The sequence below is a fragment of the Pelophylax lessonae genome (assembly GCF_965119305.1).
Source record: "Pelophylax lessonae genome assembly, chromosome: 10".
Taxonomy (NCBI): domain Eukaryota; kingdom Metazoa; phylum Chordata; class Amphibia; order Anura; family Ranidae; genus Pelophylax; species Pelophylax lessonae.
The window spans coordinates 17610107-17632974 of record NC_138777.1 but is presented as its reverse complement, the minus strand read 5'-3'; the positions used below and the strand labels follow the sequence as shown (position 1 = coordinate 17632974).

Below are 22868 nucleotides of genomic sequence, written 5' to 3'. Positions count from 1 at the left end.
GTGACTTAGTGTAACCAAAAGGCAGGCTTCATCCACACACCGACTTGTATACAATTTTTGGGCAATTTTTAGGCATTTTGCCAAGGCACCCCTGAAGAAACCCCAAGGCACTTCAGGGTGTCTGGGCACCCTGGTTGAAAAGGCTGCATTACAGCAACACAAAGTTGTCAAGCTGGCCTGAAAAAAATAAAATAATTCCTTGTAAAAACCTCAAGAACCCATTCAGGTTACCTTGTTGCAAATGAATGCCAACCATGTGTTGTGCAACGCTGATAATTCTGTATGCATGATTTTTGGTCCATTGTGGTGCATTGGGCAGTCCATTCAAATGAATGGGCAGCTGTAATTCACAACATGATAACGTGTACATTTAAAGCCCCTTTCACACAGGGCGGATCCATTTTGGCCGACTGCTTGCTCAGCAGGGATCGCTTTGTTGATCCCCATTGAGCAGGCGGGTGACAGGTCCGTCTCCACCCACTATGCAGATACTGACCCGTCAGAGTCCCGCTCTCCTCTATGGGGAGATCAGATGAAAACAGACCGCTTGTCTGTTTTCATCCGATCTGACCCGCAGGACGAATGGCGAACATATCGTCACCATACGTCTGTGTTCAGCTGATCTTGTCGGATCGGATGCCATGTGGGTGTCGACAGATTGAGGTCAATGGGTGGCCCGATCGGGTCCGCCTGAAAAATGGACAGGCAGTCCCAATCAGTCTGATTGCGTGAAAGGGGCCTTAAGCACTGCAGCTGACCAGGCTGGTTTTATTTGGTCCAAGCTGATATAACAATTAAAAATAAAGTAAAACTGACCAAAACCATTATAGTTTAACTTTAAACAAATAGGAATGGTACTTACATTTCATGAAATACAAATACAATGCAAGGGCAATAATCACAGCGGCAATTACAACAATGGTTATTATTGAAGAAAGATGACTTTGAGGTGTCTCTGAGTCTGTAATGACATGAAACAGACCATCAATCATGGTTGTGCATTGAAAAGTTCACAATGATCACTTAAAGTGGTCCCTGCAACCCTCCCCTTTCAGTTTTGATGCTGGATTTAAACACAAATTTGCAGGAGGTAGCCCAACAAAGAAAAAGTAATAAAGGGAAAAGAAAACAGCTCATTGGTGACATTAATTTCATTCCAGGGAGCAATTTAGCATCCTAATGGGTGTGGACCTGCGCAAAGGTCTGTGAATATTTTTGAGTAAGAAAATAATTGATCAGGCTGCTGCTGTGTTGACGGCTAAATAACCTTGTGACAGGAGTCTCGTGGAACCCAGCTTACCTTCAAGAGGTTGAGAAATCTCTCTCTCAGCTCCCTAGACCCCTCTTATGTGCAAGTCACCCTGTGTCTATTAGGGGCACAGGGTGACCGACAAAATGATGGACAGCTACTTAATGGACACTGAGAATGTGATTTGGATTACTTCAAATGGGACAGTAATATTTATCAACCATATACCTGAAGGAATATATGAAGACTCTGGCACTCTAGGCCTAGGGGATTGCCAATAGGGGACATCTCCGCACAGTCAGACTCATGGCAGATGCTAATATCATCAGCTCAACCACCTGTCTTCCACACATTGTTGATTGTGCTGATTTACTCACCTATTGTCCACTATGGGGATGTGTTTACACTTATAATAATGTGTATTGTACTTTGTGAGCTCGATGACAGCAAGTCTGCTAGTTAATTAACTCAAGTTAATTTAACCACTGTCATCTGTTAGTTGCTGAGGGGAAAGTAGAATACTGTTTGTGTTGGTTGTTCCTTAGATATGTTAATTATATTTCTGTACACAATTGCATCTGCATAGTATAATGTAATCGGACACCTGACCTGGTGGGGTAATCTGATCAGGAGGGGGGGGGATGTCCTCCTGTGTGGTATATATTGTGTGTGAATCTGTTCAATAAAAGTTGTTAATCCAGATTTATACAAGCTAAGTTCCGGCTAGCTTTGTATGTAGGGTGGCTGTAATATCTGATATCTATGTTCAAGACGGAAAGGAAGCGGTATTCTGACAGAAGCCCACAAACGCAGTGTGGGTCGCAGTTCCGTTACAAACCCAATCTTATAATGTGTAGTGACTACAGCGCTGCACCAATAAAGTGCATTTAAATAATGAGCAAAACATTCGTCCACTGTAATAAAAAATAAACGTTTGGTAAAGTCCTAAAGATAAAGTGCTAACCGTGTTAAAAAGTACTAGTAATAAAAGTGCTGAGTGCAGTATCAAATCATATAGTCCATAAACGTGAAAAAAAGTCCATAAACATTAGATGAGTCTTGCTGCAATGTGAATCCAAAGTGGCATGTTCCCCTCCTATGTGCCCCCACTTACCAGCTGTATGTATAAAACAGGCTCCTTCCTCTGCTTCTTGAGCACTCATGAGTGCTGACAATTATCCGACAGCTGAGCAACCTGAGCACAGAGAAGAGAGCTGCGAGCCCAGCCCTGACACCTAGTGATACCTACGCTGGTTTACATTTGGAGAGTGAAAAGGAGAGGAGGAGGTGGTGATGAGGAGTGATTAACGGTCATATGCCTGATTTGGATACCACTAACAGCCAAACACTAATACGTGGATATATATATCAAAGCCTGTTTTATACATACAGCTGGTGAGTGGGGGCACATAGGAGGGGAGCACGCCACTTTGGATTCGCATTGCAGCAAGACTCACCTAAAGTTTATTGACTTTTTTCATGTTTATGGACTTTTCGATTTGATACTGCAGTCAGCAGTTTTATTACTAGCAATTTTTAACACCGCACTTTATCTTTAGCACTTTACCAAATGTTTATTTTGTATCACAGTAGATGAATGTTTTGCTCATTATTTGAATGCACTTTTTTATCGCAGCGTTGTAGTCACTACAAATGATTAATTTAGTATCTTGTTTAAATTGATTAAAGTATAGGCATAGGCATTGTCACAGGGTGTGCCAAGTGTGCCTGGGCACACCATAATCCCCTCATGTGCATTAGCATTGTCACTCTGGGGTTGATTTACTAACGGCAAATAGGCTGTGCACTTTGCAAAGTGCAGTTGCTCCAGAGCTTAGTAAATGAGGTAAATCTTCATTTCGCAAAGAATACCCAATCACGTATTAGGAAAATTAGAAAAACAACATTTTTGCTCGCACATGATTAGATAATGGAAGTCAGCAGAGTTTCTTCTAATTTACTAAGCTCTAGAGCAACTGCTGTTGCAGAGTGCAAAGTGCACAGTCTATTTGGCTTTAGTAAATCAACCCCTCTTGTTGTGTAGGTGGGGAGATGGGAAACGTCTCCCTCTTATCAGCTCTGCCTTAAGAGAAGAGCTGATGCACTTCTTTCACTGTGCCGGGAGGGAGATCGACCAGTGTGCCGGGGTCATAGTGTATATATGGAGACACACACACATTGTTTGAGCTTTGGGGTGCACGCCCTAAGCAATAGGCTGGGCATACCTCCCAACTTACTGAGATGGGAACGAGGGACACCTATTAGCAAAAGTATGTAGTCATAGGACACACCCTCTGCCACACCCCCTTAAAGGTGAATTATTTTATTAGAAAGTGATTTGTTAAACCCACAAGATTTTTTTTTTTTTTTTTATCACTACTATTCCTTTTTATATTGACATTTGAAATTTACAAATGCAGCATTTTAGAAATTTGGATGAGAGGTTTAGCACTGGGAAACACTTTTTGAAAGATAAAAAGTGCATTTTATATACAACTATATACTGTAGATCAGACAAAAATGAGGGACAAATGAGGAGCAAAGAGGGACAGAGGGACATTATTGCAAATCAGGAACAGTCCCTCAAAATCAGGGACAGTTGGCAGCTATGTAACTGTATTACATTCAGTTATTTACTAATGTCTTGCTTTATTTAACGCCACATCTTTCAGGCACAGAATACTAAGCCCCAAATAGCTACATAAACTCTCTTTTCTCTTTCGTTCATTGATGAACACAGCTCCATATCTTTTTGACCCTTGGGTTATGCTGCCCCCCTGCCTTTACAGGAGTAGGACAATAGGCGGAAAAAAGTTTGACTATGCCTATAGGGCAGTCCCAGGAGATATACTCCCACTTCCTGCCATAGATCTTCAGTGTTTTTTTTCCTGCCTAGTCAGGAGTAAGGATCCTTGCTGGGATCTCTGGTCCTGCCTTTTTTTCCTCTTTAAACGGAATTGTTTTCTTCTTTATTATATTCTGTTTCTGTGAGAACTACTATCAATTTGGTTCCTTTGAGAACTACAATCAATTTGGTTCCTGTGAGAACTACGATCAACTAACGGACTGGGAGACTCACTGGATATGCTAGATCCTTACAGTCTTCCCAGTCTGGCCAGCGATCTCCGTGCTAGGTTGGCCGTGACATAGCCTCACTGGACAGGGGCTGACCGGCGAGTTAAACGTCTCGCGAGGACGCATAGCCCTGGTCACGACTTGTGTCACAGCGAGCCTCTGGCCCGCAGCACCCCCATTCCAAGATGGATGGTCTGTCTGGAGTGGTGGCCACCCAGTTTCATGGTGTGGTAAGTAGTGTCCCCCCTCTCCCTTAGTGGTCTTTCAGGGTGGACGTGGTCCCCTCCCTGGCATAGTCAGAAACCCCCAGGTTCCCCTCCATCCCCCCATCTCCTCTAAGCAGTCATGGTGGGTCTTTTGGCCCACCCCTTTTTTGGGGGCTGGATGTGGTTTTTGCTGACCAGGTTAAGCAACGGTGGGTTTTGAGTGGGTTCCCTGCCTCCTGGGGGTTGACTGGGGCAGGGATGTCCTTTGGGCTCCCTGCAGCGGTTGTTGGGCTGGGAGGAAGCAGTTTTTTTTATCATCCATGGGTGCGCGCCTCATGTGGCTGGATCGGGCCGCAAATTTAGGCCGCGGCTTTGCGGCCTACTCGTGGCTGACTGAGCAAGCTGTCCGAGTGACTGACCAAGCTGTCCGAGCCGCTAACCAAGCTTTCCAAGCTGCTGATCAAGCTGACAGAGCTGCCGAAGGGCACGCGCCTCATGCGGCCGGTCCAAGCCAAAAATTTAGGCTGCGGCTTTGCGGTCTACTCGGGAATGACTGACCAAGCTGTCCGAGTGACTGACCAAGCTGTCCGAGCTGCTGTTCAAGGTGACAGAGCTGCCGACGGGCACTTGCTTCGTGCGGCCAGATCTGGCCAAACATTTAGGCAGAGGCTTTGCAGCCTACTCGTGGCTGACTGACCAAGCTGTCCGAGCTGCTGACTGAGTTGATAGAGCTGCTGACGGGCAATCGCCACAACTTGCGGCCTACTAGGCTACGTGGCCTCTTTGGGCACTGCCGTTGGGGGGGCAGCCTCAGTGAGTTTAGCTGAGGCTCCCAACTCTCTCCCTGGGCATCTGCCGGGATGTGGATCTAGGCAATTGCGGCTGGGTCTCCACTGAAATTCAGGCTGCGACCTGTGGGGTCATATGGTCAGCCTGGCACCTCCCTTGAATAGGGTGGCACCGTGGGGGGGGGGGGCACTTCATTGTTAATGAAGTGTAGCAGCCATTATTGTGTGGGCAGGGGGTACTCACGGCGGGCGGCTCCCCCCCTCCTCAAGGGGGCTATGTCCTATTATGTCCTTTATGGGGGACGGCCGTCTTGCTTTGTTGTGGGGTCTAATTGGTGGTACTGTTGTGGACTTTTTGGCCGGCGTTTCCTTGCGGGACTGAGGTCGGCGGCCTCCCCTGCTTGTTATGTTTTCAGGGTGAGCTTAGTATAATGCGACCCTACTGGGTCTGCATCCACGCACTTCGAGTGCTCCGACAGTGAGGATGATTCCTCTTTTACTGCATATGCGCATGAAAAGGTGCTGGTGGATGCACTGATTGTATCGGTGCGGGAAACTTTAAATATGGGGGATGCAGCTGCTGTGTCAGAGGCGCCGGTCCCCTTGAGGCCCGCAGATCCTCTAATGTGGCAAAGGTATTCCCTTTTTTTTTCCTGTCTACTGTGACAAAACTGTCGCAAATCAGTGGAGTTGTTCTAAACCCAATATGGCGGTGCCTAAGCATTTCAATAGTCGGTATCCCTTTAGGAGTCTCTGTTGAGTACATGGGCAGTCCCACCTGTGGTGGACTCTCAGGTCTCCAGGCTGAATAAAACCCTCATAATTCCAGTGGAGGAGTCTCCAGTTTTTAAAAGATCCTTTTTGACAGGAGAGCCGAGACTTTGGTCCCCCACATGTTTACTGTGGCCAGTTCGGTCCTTAGGCTTAGGTTTCACCATAGCATTGGTGTCCCAGACTTTCCCAAGTGGGCAAAGCTTTCGCGCCAGGATCTGGAGGGGGAACAGCTTCCACCTGCCTTTGTGAAACTGGTGGACTATTTGGTCTGTGATGCCTCTCTGGATGCGGCTCCCTTAGTCTCTGGGCTGTCCGTGACAGCAACAATCCTTCGGCGCATGATATGGCTAGTATACTGGTCTGCAGACCAGACTTTCCAGAAATCCTTATGTGATCTTCTCTTGGGGAATCGCCTGTTCAGAGCCTCCCTGGAAGGACCTCCTCCGGAGGTTTCATGAGGACCTGGTCTGGTATGCCAAGAGTGGATACTTCCAGACCTGCAGACAAGCCCCCTCTTCTGCCTGAAGGGGCGCCATCACCCGTATTTGGGGTGGGGGAGGGCGTATTCGCTTCTTTCCGGACCCGTGGACCTCCCTGACTCAAGAAAAGTGGGTCCATGAGCTGATTCGGTCTGGCTACAAGAGGTTCATTCCTTCCAACCTGCGTTTAGCCCCAGTCCGCCCGTGAGGTCTCTTCAGGGCGGAGCAAAACTTGACACTACAAGGGGTGGTTGTTACAGAAACATTTGTTTCATGGGTTTTATTCAAAAGTGTTTGCAGGTCCCAGGAAGGAAAGCGAGGTACGTCCAATCTTGGACCTCAAGCTCTGAACCGCTTTGTGCGGGTACAAATGTTTTTAATGGAGTCCATTCCTATGGTAGTAGTATCCCTATATCAGGGGGATCTTCTGGCCTCTATCGATATCAAGAATGCTTACCTTCATATTTCAATATATGCCGGTCATTCGCGCATCCTCCGCTTGCCGCGGGCAAGGAGCATTATCAAGAGGTCTCCTCTCAGCCCCTCGGGTTTTCCCAAGTGTTGGCCCAGGTGTTGGCATTGTTGCGCCAGCGGGGGATTGCCGTACTGGAGTACCTGGATGATCTTCTGCGAGCAGAATCTCCGACTGCTGACAGACAACCGGGAGATTACTGTGTGGACTACAGGAGTTTGGTTGGAAATTGAATTTCCAGGTAGTGGCTCTGGTTCCGTCTACTTAGTTGGACTATCTGGGTATGTTCTGGACTCGGCCTCAGCCAGGGTATTCCTCCCATGGGACATGTTCAAAAATCTATCCACACGAGACCTCTGCAAAGAGAAATTCTTGCCATGTGGGGCAAGAATCCACAGTCTCTAGTCTAGACAATCTGATCCTGTTGAGCCGGGGTACTTGAGGGTCCCTGATTTGGTGGCTTCGCTCTCCGGCTCTTCGACAGAGTAAATCTTCCTTCCCCTGTACTAAACAGTGGTCACCACAAATGCCAGCCTGTCCGAGTGGGGTGACGCTTTTTGGCACGGTTTGTTCTCAGGGGTTCTGGACTCTGGAAGAATCCAGACTACCGATCAATATACTGCACATTTCCTCTGGTGGTGTTTTCATCAGTTGTGTCTCTGGTGGGGAACTCCCAAGTTGGTTCTGTTGGTCTCTCGTCTCCACAGGAAGGTGCTTGGGTTTGTGGATCAGTTTGTTTGTCTCAGGATCTTCTGGTGGATGCCACAGACGCACTGGTGGCGCTTTTGGGGCCGGTGTCGTCTGATATACGTCTTTCCTCTACTAGAAATTCTGCCAAGACTCCTGCATAGGCTTGAGGCAGAATGGATTACGGCCATTATAGTGGCTGCAGAGTGGCCTCGCCGGTCTTGGTATGTAGATCTGATATGGTTGATCGTCACTGCTACTTGGAGACTTCCTCTTAGAGGAGATCTGTTGGCTCAAGGGCCAATCTTCCATCTTGCTTTACAGTCACTGGCTTTAACGGCTTGGCTGTCGGAAGCCAGGTGCTGAAGGCTAGAGGGTTGTCTGAATCGGTGATTCCCATGCTGCTACAAGCTATTAAATCTACTTCTAGGTAGATTTACCATCACGTATAAAGAGTGTACTTTGAGAATGTGAATCTCTTGGGGTTCACCCCCGCTCCTTTTCAGCTTCCTCCAAAGGGGTGTTGAGCAGTGTCTGGCCTCGGGTACTATCAAGGGCCAGGTTTGGCCTTGGGCAATTTGCTTTCATCGTCCTTTGGCTCTGCTTCTATGGTTCACATCTATGTTCACGGGGTTCGTCACTTGGCTTTCCCAGTGCAATCTCCATTGTCCTTGTGGGATCTCAACTCGGTGCGGTAGGTTCTTCAGTTTCCTCTGCTTACATTATCCCAGAAGGTAGCCTTCTTGGTGGCTTTTTCTTCTGCACAGAGGGGGTCAGAGCTGGCAGCTTGTCTTGTCGTTCACATAGTTTTGCCTTCCTTGTGTCCGAAGCCTAAGCACCCTAAAGAGATTGCCTTACATTCTTTGGATGTGGTTTGGGCAATCAGGGTGTACCTGGCAGCGTTTGAGTTGTTTCCGTGAATCAGATTCCCTGTTTGTCCTTACGGATGGACCCCATAAGGGGCTGACCGCATCTGCTGCAACCATTTCCAGATGGATCAAGCAGATGGTGGTGCAGGCCTATTCCATTAAGGGTCAGGATCCTCCTTTCTCTGTTAAGGCGCATTCTATGTGGGCGCTTAGCGCCTCTTGGGCCTTCCATCATCAGGCATCAGTGGTGCAAGTTTGGAAGACAGCCACCTGATCGTCCGTATACACTTTTACAAAATGTTATAGGATGGATGTGTTGGCAACTGCGGATGCTTCCTTTGGCCGCAAAGGTTCTGTAGGCCACTGTTGGAGAGGATTAGTCTTCTTTGAGGGTGTACTTTTTTGTCAGGTGAGCTCCAGTTGTTCCTGGTTGAGCTCCTGTTTTACCTGGTTGGCTACGTTTAGCCTTTGGGAAGTATGGTTTTTGCTGTGTTCTTCCCACCCCTCATGTTGAAACTGCTTTGGGATGTCCCAAGGGTCTACAAGGTATGGAGCTGTGTCCATCAATGTACGAAATAGAAAACTAGATTTATGTCTTACCGTAAAATCCTTTTCTCTGATGTTCATTTACAGACACCGCATCCCACCCCTCTATTGAGTTGGGTTATATGTTCTTCTGACACTGCTTGTTACAAAACTGAAGACCTTTAACAGGAGGTGGGAGTATACCTCCTGGGACTGCCCTATAGGCGTAGTTAAACGTTTTTCCACCTAGTGTCCTGCTCCTGTAGGGGGCAGCATAACCCAAGGGTCAAGAAGATATGGAGCTGTGTCCATCAATGAACATCAGAGAAAATAATTTTAGGTAAGACAAAAAGCCAGTTTTTTTTTTTTTTTTTCCTAAATAACTCAGCCTCTTAATAAACAGGATGTGAGATTACAGGATATTTCTGTCCCTTGGTAAAACAGGATACATATGGTAAAGATCTGTTACAATGAGCGTTATAAACTGCTGGGCCTGTTTCTGTGCTGGAAAAGGGCACCATTTGTGCTCTATTGTTGGAGATATTACCTATATGAATAATTAATGTATTTATTTAGATACATACAGTACCTGCCAACTTTCTATGATGGGAAAGAGCTAAATCTTTTATTGCAAATATATTAAAGTATATCTTCTAGCACATAATTCATATTAAAAATTGCGTCCCTCTCCCTGCTTGTTTTGACACGGGATTATCTAATACAGTAAAACCTACCTTAATTTGCAGCCTCAAGACTGGTCAGAGACCGTAAGAAGAGTGGCTTTAGGGACTGTCATAGCCAGAACCAGCAGGGAGGAAGCTTCGCAGGACCATGGGTTATGGTCACTTTTACATGGTGTTAGATCATTCCCTTGACAAGCAAGCATTAATTCCTTCGAAAGCTGGAGGCACCATTTTTATCATTTTTTAATTGCCAAGAATTGGGCTTTAAATTAACTCCGTGCCTTACGTAAGCAATAAAAGTGCAGTGTGGTTGCAGGATGAATAAGGCCCCTTTCACACAGGCGGACACCCCATGCATCTCTATGGGGCATCAGATGTCAGTAGAGACATGTCCGCTGACATCCGATCCGTCAAATCTGGACGGATGGAAACCCTATTTTCCATCCGTCCACATTTGACGGATCGGATGGGATCGGATGAGAACAGACAGACAGTCCGTTCCCATCCGATTCCCCCATAGAGAACAGCGGGACCTGACAGCTGTGTCTCCACACACACCGCGGAGACACAGCTGCCATCCGCCTGCTCAGCGGGGATCGATCCCCCGCTGAGATAAACGGAGTCCGCCTGACGGACCGAATTGTGTGAAAGGGGCCTAAGTATTTGCTTTTACTTTTCCAGGGCTCCCTACCTCTTTCACAGAATTTAGTAAATAGATCTTGTACTTCTACTTATGAGGAAGCACCATACACAATTGTACCTAGTGCCTGAGTATACCTCCCAATTTTTTGAGATGGGAATGAGGGACACCTATTAGCAAAAGCATGTAGGCAAAGGACACACCCCCTGTCACGTCCCCTCCAAAGGAGGATTATACAACAAAAAAAGATTAGTTCAACCCACAAGCTTTTTTTTTTTTTTTTTTTTTTTTTTTTTTTTTAACACTATTGTTCCTTTATATTGGCTTTTGACATTTACAAATGCAGCAATTTAGAAATTGGATGAATGGTTTAGCACTGGGAAACAGTTTTTGATTGATAAAATAGTGCATTTTCTATACAACTATATAGATCAGACCAAAATGAGGGGCAAATGAGGAGGAAAGAGGGGCAGAGGGACTTTGTTCCAAATCAGGGACAGTTGGGAGTACTTTTTTAGTTTTAAATGTGGTGGGATGGATTAGAAATCTTGCGGTCTTTTTACTGCTATCTGGGGTTTCTTAGAACCTCATTCACACAGGCAGCCAGGGAGTGGGAAAGAAAAAACTGGAAAAACTTGTTTTTTTCTGCTTCTGAGAGCCCACATAGAAGTTAACATTGCTGGCTGACATGTCTGTAAGAATTGCTGCAAAGAGCGGCAGAATATAAATGGCATGCCGCTTTTGGCAGGAGGTACCACAGCCAAATGCACCCGATTTAAGTGAATGGGACCTTACCACAGCCGTGTCTAATGCACATTTGGATCGCAGTACGATAGGATTTCTCCCCCAAAAAAAACAGACATCCAGGAGGTGACATACTGTCTACGATCCACCTGTCAATTGGCTTTAAAGTGGTTGTTAACCCACTATAAGAACTTTATATAACCCCCCTTGTCTCCTAATGATAGGTGCTCCTGTGTCTGTAATTTATAAAAAAAATGCAGTATCTACCTCATTTCAGAGCACCGATCGGCGCTCACGTGACCGGCCGGCTATCTCCTCTCCCCGTCTGACAGATGCAATGGGTGGGGCCTAGATTCCCCCACTGATGTAGGTCAGAAGGGGAGGAGGAGAGAAGGAGAGAGTCGGCTGGCGCTCTGAAATGAGGTATATACCATTTTTTGTTTTTTTTTTAAAACAGACCCAGGAGCACCTATTGTTAGTAGGAGGCAAAGAGGATTATATATGATATGAAATGTTATTTCGGCAGCAAGAGAGGAGGGGGCAGGCCCTGACACAGGTGCCGACAGGGAGGGGGGGAGGAGGACAGAAGAGTAGCAGATGGTGGAGGCACGTAAAGAGACTACAGTGTCAGGGCTCAGCAGCCATGATACACCATGGTCAGTTTACAGGGGGGGGGGGGGGCAGGCAGGATCAGCCAGGTATTTCAGGTGATACAGGGAGCCAAGTTACACAGCACAAGTACTGTGCTGTATAACATGCTTTACGGGAACTGGATCCAACTTTTCTTTTTTTTTTTCTTTTTAGGGTAACAAACACTTTAACTGACATCATATGTAGATCAAACTTCATCCCTTTGATTTGTAAATACATTGAACAAAGTAAATACAAATGTACTGTAATAATGATATAATGTATCTCTTTATCTGGTGTAAGAACAATGTTTATAAACACTGTGTCAAGCAGTGGTTTGTTTTTTTGACAGCAGCAGCTTCTACAGCTTCTGTAATTTATAGGGGTTGGGCAAAAATATGGAAACACTACAAGGATTTACAGGTGGGAAAGTGACGACATGTTTCGTGTGTTAAAAGTGGAAGTGACGTAACATTAGTTTGCTTCCACTGTGTGATGAGACACTGAGGTAAGAGGTGGGGGAAGCCTCACTTGTGTCATTCACTGGTAGTATTATGGAGTCATGTCAGAGCTTACTGAGCTTCAAAGAGGGAAAATTGTTGGTGCCGCTTAGCTGATGGCTCTGTGATTGAAGTTGCCAATTTATTTGAGGTACAGTATCAAAGGTTATGATGGCATATACAGTTTCCCAGGAAACTTCGTTTGATAAGCCTATGCGCCGTCTACATGGTCAACTGACCGAAAAAGACAAAAGAACATTGCACAGGATTGTGACCAGGATTTTTGTATGAAGCGTTGTATCAGATTCTATTATCCACCATTCAAGACTTATATTTGTCAATTCCCAGGAAAACTCAGGCCGTCTTGGATGCCAAAGTTGATCCAACACCATATTAGGTAACATTTTTGTTCTTTTACCATACTAGTTTCCATAATTTTATCCTACCCCTGTACATCAGCCATTGCAAGGGGGGAGTGGCAGCAGGACAGAAGGACAACGCGTACCAAACACACCATGTATACTTCTATGAAGTTTTTGGGCTCTTTAACTAGAGTCTGAACAGTGTTTATAAACCCTGCATCAGGCAGTCCGCTTATTGCCAGCAGCAGTTTCTACAGCTGAATTTATCCAGCAACCCCCAGCTGTCATATTGACAGATGGGAAATGATGGCCAGTGCAAGGTAGGAGCAGCAGTGGCCTATTTAACACGCCCTCTACAATTCAATGACCTTTCTTTGGGTGTGTGTAACACAGCCAATGCCCACAACTAGACAAATAATATTTAGACCCAAGAACAAAAATGTAGTATGTTGCAGCTTACCAGTTCCTAGATGTGGTGGTTGCATAGGTTTATTTCTTGCAGGCTGAGTACAGTTTCTGCAAGTACCGAAATTCCTGTTAATCCTTCCAGAAATGCAGTGTTTTTGTCACTTCCTGAACTGAGCAGAATTCTTAAACAATATTATGAAACTAAATATGGCAGCCCATAAAACTTATTTAACCACTTTCAGACCATAGGATTTCCCCCCTTAATGACCAGGCCCTATTTTGCGATTCGGCACTGCATTAAATTTAAAGGACAATTACGCGGTCGTGCGACCCTGTACCCAAATAAAATTGATGTCCTTTTTTTCTCCACAAACAGAGCTTTCTTTTGGTGGTATTTGATCACCTGTGCAATTTTTATTTTTTGCGCTATAAACAAAAAAAGAGCGACAATTTTGAAAAAAAAATATATATATATTTTTCACAATCTGCTATATAACATTCTCAAACAAAAAAGTTTAAAAATCAAATTTTTTTAACATTTTAGGCCAATTTGTTTTCTGCTACAAATGTGTATCACAAAAAAATAGCAGTAAAAAGACCACAGGATTTCTAATCCATCCCACCACATTTAAAAGTGTATGCACAAAAGTTATCGCGTTTACTAATTACGGGAAAATTTATGTAATTTTTATTGTGTTTTTTTTTTTTTTACTAGTAATGGCGGCGATCTGCGATTTTTTAACGGGACTGCGACATTGCAGCGGACAGATCGGACCCTTGACTAACATTTTTGACACTTATGGGGTTACCAGTGACATTACTACAGTAATCAGTGCTAAACATATGCACTGTTACTGTAATAATGACACTGGCAGGGAAGGGGTTAACCCTGTTGGTGATCAAGGGGTTGAATGTAAGCCTAGGGGAGTGATTCTAACTGCGGGGGGGATGGGCTTGTGAAATGATCACAGAGACATGCGATCCTTTATAGCAGGATCGCATGGTCTCTATGATTATTGATGGCAGAAGGACAGACGGCTGTGTTTACATCAGCCGTCCGTCCTTTTCTCTCAGCGGGGAGAGATCGAGAGTGTCAGGTGGAAATCGGAGCCGCCTGACACACGCGCCAGCTTCCCCACCCCCTAGCCCCTCCCAGGCAACCGATACATGACTCTGCCTGGGAGAGCCACTCTGCCAACGTATATATAAAGTATACGGTCGGCAAGTGGTTAAACAGGTAAAAAGGGTGTATCTCTGTGCTGTGGTGGGGCAGCAGTTGACACAGATAAGTAATATACCAAACTTTTAATTAATCGTAAGAAAAAATGTGTAGTCCCAAAAGTAAATGAGCAACAATGAAATGTGAATAATGTGTTATAAATGGACAACACGTTGAAATAAAGTCCAAAAAAGTGCTAAAGTGATAAAAAAAAGTGTGTATATATATATATATATATATATATATATATATATATATATATATATAGAAGACCAATCTTGAATGAATATCAACAATAAAAACAAATATAGTGAAAAATATAGATTTGAATGCACATTTCCATGATAGGAGCAGCAATTCAAACTTATTGGTGAAAGCACAAAGTTCAGTGCAAAGATGTGCCCAGAAGCTGTTTAGCAGGGAATGACGGCGCCTGCACCGAAACTGAGGGTGGGGACGGTGCAGGCGCATTGACTCCTGGGAGCGATGACGTTCAGCTCCCAGGAGTCAATGCAAGCAGGAAGTCACGGCAGGGGCCGGGGCCGCAGAGGGAGGAAGTAGAAGGAAGATATGCTTATTTTCTTCAAAAACAAGGTAAGTAAAGCAAAAAAAAAAAAGTGGGAGTATTCAATTGTTTTTTAAGTGATTTAAAGCAAGCGGATGGCCCAAAGTTGTTTTTGAGGCCGGAACTCCACTTTAAAAAGGGAAGAAGTGATCCAGTACAGTGCTTCAGAATCATCCACTGCACCCCTGTAAAATGAGCACTCACCGGAAAAGCTGGCTGCCATTACAGCAGCAAACACGCATTTAGTGTAGATCCACCATCTGTGGTTGGCAAGGCTGTTCAGCAACTCACACCATCCAGATATAGCTGTGGTAAACAAAGCTCACCAGGAGCCAGAAGAAGTCTCCATAGTGTAGTATTGTATAGAATAAAATAATTACATTTTATTATATAAACATTAAAAAGGGAAACCAAAGGTTCCATACAAAAAGTACACAAAATAAAATCAATATCACAAAGTTGTTAAAACATAATCAATCCACTAGGGGGGACCCACAAAGTTCCTAATCCCTGGTTACTACCTCAATGTATTTCAACTTTGTCTTCTTCAGGATGTATGATGAAAATTGGTGCTTTATACAAAAAAGCAGTATATTAACCAAAGATTACAAAAAAGGTATAAAACATTGACAAAAATAGTAAAACCTAGTGTGCATTATATTACATGGAACTTACAATATTGGTGGATCAAAATAAAGCCATTCAAAGATGCCTCCTCCCAAAGTCGATCACCCAAGCAGACCAGGATGAGCACAAAGGATACCAGCCGCTGCCACAACCAGACTATTTCATCATACCTTCTGAAGCAGACAAATGAAGCTGAAACATGTTGGGGTAGTATCCGGGGATCAGGGACCTTGTGGGTTCCCTCTACTGGATTGATGACTTTTTGACAACTTTGTGATATTCATTGTATTTTGTGTACCTGTATGGTGCCTTTGGTTTCTTTAATGTCTTTATAATGTATGTATTTTATTCTCTACAATATATATCTTTTTTTTTTTGTGGTGCCTTCAAAATCCCATCCATTATCAAGCTCCATTATGAATTTTTTTAGCTATCTTTTTGTGAGCTATAAAACATCTTCCCTTTACATAATAGAGAAGAGGGGGAGCGGTTTGTTGTCCAGCGAGAGGGTTGTCACCCTGGTATAGGCAATGTGCTGATGGCTAATACAGCCAGCACATGCAAGGACTGGTAAGTTGCAACATAATACATATTTGTTCTTGGGTTTGATTTATTTTTATTTTTTTAACCATTTGTGGATATTGGACATGTTACACATGCCCAAACCAATGTGGATAGGTTTTGCTATATCCTTGGATGCCTCTTAGCCGCTAAAGCTCACCATAGGTGGATCGAAGTTTGTCCAGTTCAGCAGAAAAGGTTAAAAAAAAGCGCGATACTTCTGCAAGATGGGAGGAGGGGTGGAATAAGAGGAACATGTGGAAGAGGGTGAAGGTCCACTTTAAATCAATTTCTATTGAACGGTAATGATGGAAAACCTTTGTCAATTAGCAGCTGGCTGATCAAAAAATAAAAGTATATTTTTAGCCACCTTTAAGATTGTCTTTCAACAACTAAATAATAGTATAAAAATGTGGTCTCATACAAGGATCCTGGTATTTTTCTTTGAACACTATATTGACGTACAGTAAGTTACCTTTCACTTTAACAGTAAAACTCTCAGAATGTTCACTCTTCAAGGATCTGTGACTGACAATGCAGAAATATTTGTCTCCATCTTCATGTATGCTCAATGGTTTCACAGACATCAGGCTGGTTACATTAAATGTCCCATCATTGGTCTTTGTCGGCACACTGGTACAAGTCTCTCTATCCAAGGCTGAGCTCTTAGAGGAGGCACTGCGCTTCTCCCATCGAATTTTCACAGATTCTGGGTAGAACTCATATACGTAACATGTAACAGATTGCTCATGTTTAGGTGCAATTGTGACTTCGTAAGAAGACAAGGTGACAATTGGCTTCGCTGGGAAAATCAAATAACCAAAATTAGCTGTACTCATTGCACACATGCATCATAAGTAGTGTAATGCATTCAAGCAAAATCATAAAAGGCACAGAACCGGAAACCAAACCGTCCAAATTAAAAGTAAAAAAAAAAAGGTAATTTCTCTGTAGAATGGAACCTCTTCCTCTCCCTCATGGTTTTGGGTCTTGGCTCCCATCTTAGCAAGGGGAGCTCCTTTCCTCATCTATTGCACAAAGTGGAGGCACTCATGCACAAAATAATTAGATTTTTTGGGACCTTTGCATATTTACGTTTCTACATCTAGCTGGGACAGTAGGACACCTGAGCCTGGGACGATGCAAACAATGACTTTGATGAAACTATCTTCACATCAGAGTTTCCCCTTCACACCTGAAGCCACCCTCCATATCAGAAGTCCTCCTATCACAAGCCCTCCTTAACACCATAGGTCCCACATCACACCAGAAGCCACCCTCTATATCAGAGGTCCTCCCATCACACCAGAAGCTCCCCGCTATATTAGAGGTCATCCCATCACACCAGAAGCCCTCCTTAACACCATAGGTACCCCATCACACCAGAAGCCACCCTCTATATCAGAGGTCCTCCCATCACACCAGAAGCTCCCCACTATATTAGAGGTCCTCCCATTGCTCCAGAAGCCACCATCTATATCAGAGGTCCTCCCATCACACCAGAAGCCACCCTCTATATCAGAGGTCCTCCCATCACACCTAAGGCTCCCCAATATTTTAGAGGTCATCCTATCACACCAGAAGCCCTCCTTAACACCATAGGTCCCCCATCACATCAGAAGCCACCATCTATATCAGAGGTCCTCCCATCACACCAGAAGCCACCCTCTATATCAGATGTCCTCCCATCACACCAGAAGCCACCCTCTATATCAGAGGTCCTCCCATCACACCAGAAGCCCTCCATAACATCATAGGTCCCCATCACACCAAAAACCACCCTGAATATCAGAGGTCCTCCCATCGCACCAGAAGCCCTCTTTTACATCAGAGGTCCCCCATAACAGCAGAAGCCACCCTCTATATTAGAGATCCTCCCATCATATCAGATTCCCACTTTACATCAGAGGTCCCCCAACACTCCAGAGGTCCCTTTATCACATGAGAGCCTCTCCTTCACTTCAGAGTTCCCCCCAATACATCCAAGTCCTTCTATACATCATGCATGAGCCCCCATTAACATCATATTACCCCAACATACTCTCCCCATCATAATCACAGTTCTCCCATCATCACAGTGTCCTCTAATCACATCCCCACACATTTACTTCCTTGAATTCTGTGACACGTAGTCACTATGCCCTGTGGGTAGGCACTGCTGTATCACACATTTCACAGAGCCTGTCTTTTGAACTAGAGATGAGCTTCATGAGGCGCAGTCAGTACAGCAACCACTGCTTCCAGGCAGCAAGGCACCATGGTATTTGTAGTCCCTAGAAATGGAGGAGAAGCTGCAAAGCATGCGGGGAATCCTGGAAGTTGTAGAAAGGGATGGCTAGTAAACAGGCAACGCTCACAACACGAAAGGAGATTTTTTTCAAGCACGCTTATATTGGATTGTCAGATATAACTATTGTTTGTATTGTTGTTACATACTGATGTTCTAGAACGAAAGTGTATGCTGTCACCATAGAACTCCTTTATGGTAATAATCTCATGCATATGGTATTTAGTATTCTCACCTACCTGATACCTCCAAGCTGAGAAAAGCTTGGAGCTTGTTCCCTGCAACAAACACATTACAGATGTACTTCCCTTCATCACTTTTCTGCACATTGTACAGGGTGAGACTGGCGTTGCCTCTTTTAAATCCTTTCCCATCAACATTAGACTTTTGTCTGTATGGTGTATGGTGGCCATTTGTATACAGATAAACGTTATCTTCACTTCCATTTAGTGACACCATATTCCAACGCACAGAATCCGTAGATAGATCCAGATCCAGATCCTTTTCTGGTTGTTTCTTGTTAGTAAGAACACAAGGGATTGTCACATTCTGTCCCAGGAGCGCTTCAATGTGTGATGAACTATCCATGATCTTAAATGCTGAAAGATAGCACAGACAAAACATTAACATACTAAAGCAAGCTATTGACATACATGTTGCATTTGGAATTTATTAAAGTGGTTATAAACCTCAGAAAAATTATGAACAAATCATATTTTTTACTCTACATGTCTCTATCCACTGAGTGTCATTTCTCTTCACTGCCGTGTTCTTCTGTTATCTGCATGAGTCACGTCTGACAAATTTTACCAACACCAAGAGATAAAAGGTAATAGAGGAGGTAGCTCCAGAACACAGCCTGTGACTGAAAGCCTCAGCTGTTCATGTTCTCTGTGTGAAGCGGTGTACGTCCTTACGTCCAATCAGGGCTCAGAGCTCTCCTCACTAAGATATCTGCAGTGTGAGACCTCAGACCCGTGCCCCCTGATTTTCAGAGCTGAGAGATCCTGTGTAAACTGAGCAATTTGAATTGATGTAGAGCAGCCTTTTTCCACCAGGGTGCCTTGGCAAAAATTGCCTAAAAACTGTATACAAGTAGATGAAGCCTGCCTTTCAGTTACACAAAGCCACAGATTTCCAATGTGCACCATTAGGACCTTCTAGCTGCTGACCAGACTGCTAACGACCAATCACCTCAGCAGTTGATAAGGAGGATGTCAGTCACCTGCACAGCATCCTTGTTTGACCCTCCCTTTCCTCTCTCCATTAGCTTTGGGGTCTCATTAGCGGAGTTATGGAGAAAAACTGAGGGAGAAGAGAAACATTTGAATACTAGTCATTGCCAGTTTGCAAAAGTGCTTTGGAAGAATAAATCATCGCTAACGTTGGGTTACCTACGTGTGTGGATGTTACTGCATTTATGGGAATAGTTTATACATTTTAGAATGGGGTGCCTCAAGACTGTCCATAATTTTGTAGGGTGCCTCAAGACGTTCCATATTATAAGGCTGGGTTCACACTTATGCGAATTGGATGTGGACCTGATTTGCACCTGAATCGGTGAACAGCGACACACCGGGCCCTCTGCTGTGAGTCGCAGCATGTGTGGACATGCAAAAATCCAGAATATTGCTGCACTCCTTGGTAACTTTATTGAAGAATTAAAATCACAGGTATATCAGGAACATAAAGGGTAACGCGTTTCACGCTAAAGTCAGCGCTTACTCAAACCAACATGTGTGAACCCGGCCTAAAGGGTACCTTGACTGAAAGAAGGTTGAGACACACTGATGTAGAGAACAGATGGCTGCATGTAAACAGGACCGCCCCACACAGATATACTGCCACAGTGCGGCCCTCTTGCGCGAAATCACGTACATGTACATGATTTTGTGCACAGGGTTTGGAAAGCGTGCCCGCGACCCGCTCCCACTGTGATTGGACACAGTTGGAGCCAATCAGCGGGTCCAGCGGACATAATGTCCACCAGGACCCACTGATCGATCTCAGTAGAGGCAGAATGACTGGCTGTCTATGTAAGCAAGGCAGACCGCCGTTCTGTCAGAGAGGAAGATGGAGATCTTGTGTTTCTGCTGAGCAGAAACACTGATCTGTCTTCCTCCAGTTAAGTCACCCCCCACACAGTTAGAAAGCACTCCCTAGGAACACATTTAACCCTTTGATCGCCCCTGATGTTAACCCCTTCCCTGCCAGTGTCATTATTACAGTGACAGTGCATATTTTTTTTAGCACTGATCACTGTATTGGTGTCACTGGTCCCAAAAAAGTGTCACTTAGGGCCTAATTCACTGTACCTCCAATGCTGATCTAGTTCTATTTTACCTCAATTTTGACTATTTTAAGGTGCAAATGCAATTCACTATAACTCCATCAGAAACATTATGAGCAGTGTCAAATTCACTAAGATCAAATAACGTCAGGACTGGACTTAAAAACAGTCCAGGTAAAAGCTGGACTGTTTTGATCAAAATCACAAAATATGGCAGGAAAAAAATAAAAAATGTGTGGGAAAGATGTGTTATATGATCTTGAGCTAAACTGCTTTTAAACTGTGTGAAAAAGTTAAGTAGAAAAAAAGATTTTAATAAAAGTGTAAAATGCAAAAATAGCTCCAGAGTCTATTTCTGGCAGATAGCCCATGTGCGCATGCTCCATACCAAAAAGTAGGCTAAAAATAACGTTTTAGAAAACGTTAGTGGGAGTTATAGTGAACTTTATCTATTTAATTAATATTGTATTCAATTTTATATTCATTTTTATATGTGAAGTGTACTTATTTATTTAATATTTTTAGTAGATCACGGGGTTATATATGCACTTTTATAAGTTTGAATTTAACAGTGTTAGAACTATTGTCTTTATTATTTTCAAGCAAGCGCTATAGGTAATCATATACAAAATGATTACTTCTCTTTTATTGAGCACTCGCACTTTCACTATAGCAGCTGCATATCACATATATTTATATATTATTATTTATTTAGAAATTTTAGGTTTCTCCATTTGGCGCAGGAATATACTTTGTATATTTTATCTCTCACATATATATATATAGATGGCAAAAAAATAATTGCATATACAGATATATATGTTTTTTATTGTTTTGCCTATGTGTGTATATATATATATGACAAGCAACACTAATATGGCTTCTCCCCAAAATAAAACATTGTATATGTGTGAAACTAATATATTTTTGAGTTGGTTAGATATAGAAAGTTACAATAATATATTGTTTTTTGCATATGCATATATATATATATATTATTGTTACTTCCTATATCTAACCAACCCAAAAATATATTAATTTCACACATAGACAGTGTTTTATTTTGGGGAGAAGCCATATTAGTGCTGCTTGTCATATAGAACAACAGAGACAGTTGTAGGTAGTTCAGGGATTTGAACACCCAAATACACTGTTGCACGGTAGATTGGCTAACCACTTAGCCACCTGGTGCTCATGAAAAGCATGTCTGATTTGTGATTTCTTTAAAAAAAAAAAATTATATATATATCTATCTATATATATATATATATCTATATATATATATATATATATATCTGTGTGTATATCTATATGTATATATATATATATATTTGAGAAAATATGGGATCAAGCGCCTTGGATGTTAACTTTGGATAAAATTAAGGACTATTCACATATGAGATCAATTTATATATGGGTGGGGTCAATAAAAAATGCTGCTGGTTATTTGTAGATAAACTACATAGAGACTTAAAAAATTTAAAAAACTAGCGCAAATTCTATTTAGACCCAATTCAAGCTCAAATTGTTTTTATTTATTATAATTTTTTGATGGACTAATCGAATCAAACTATATTAATTTTTAAGGTGCCAGTGCATCTATGTTTGGTATAAAGATAACAAAAACAAATAAAATAAAAAAAAACCTCAGAGACCACAATTCCCAACTAATTAACCTAGTTTAGTGAAACTGTATAAAATTAACAAATTTATAAAAATAATCCTGCACGCTGCAAATTATATATAGGTGTAAAAAACATTTATTTCTGTGAAAAATTAGTATTTTAAATATAAATTGATAGGCTAATAAACTATCAATGGCATATATTATGAAATACATGTAACGAAGTGATTATGTTTGTTTAAAGAGGTTGTACACCAAGAATTTTTTTTTTCTCTTCTTTACAACCTGAAAGAGAAACCCATAATGAGCTAGTATGCATCGCATACTAGCTCATTATGAAATGCTTACCTTAGAACGAGCCCCCGCCGTGCCGTCCGCTTACCTGTATGACGGGCGACATGTATAGTCGCCCGTCTTCCGGGATCGCGGCATCCGGCCATCTGATTGGCCGGAGCCGCGGTGACGTCACTCCCGCGCACGCGCGCGGGAGCCGACGGTCACGGCACGGGGCTCTGAAGGAACGGCACGATCTGCCGTTCCTTCAGAGCGCATGCGCCAGTGACGTCACTGGCTGCATTAAAGGTAAATATCTCCTAAACGGTAC

General features: G+C 43.4%; 1 protein-coding gene across 1 annotated transcript in view; it reads right to left on the bottom strand.

Moving 5' to 3' along the window:
- LOC309565853 (uncharacterized protein) overlaps nucleotides 1-22868 on the bottom strand; it is a 227274-nt gene that overhangs the window by 169136 nt on the left and 35270 nt on the right. Inside the window, exons 2-3 of the mRNA XM_082270868.1 lie at nucleotides 18590-18949; nucleotides 16539-16865 (exon numbers count right to left, since the gene is read on the bottom strand). Of these exons, the coding sequence (XP_082126994.1) occupies nucleotides 16539-16865; nucleotides 18590-18949 (687 nt within the window). The remainder of the gene's footprint in view (nucleotides 1-16538; nucleotides 16866-18589; nucleotides 18950-22868) is intronic.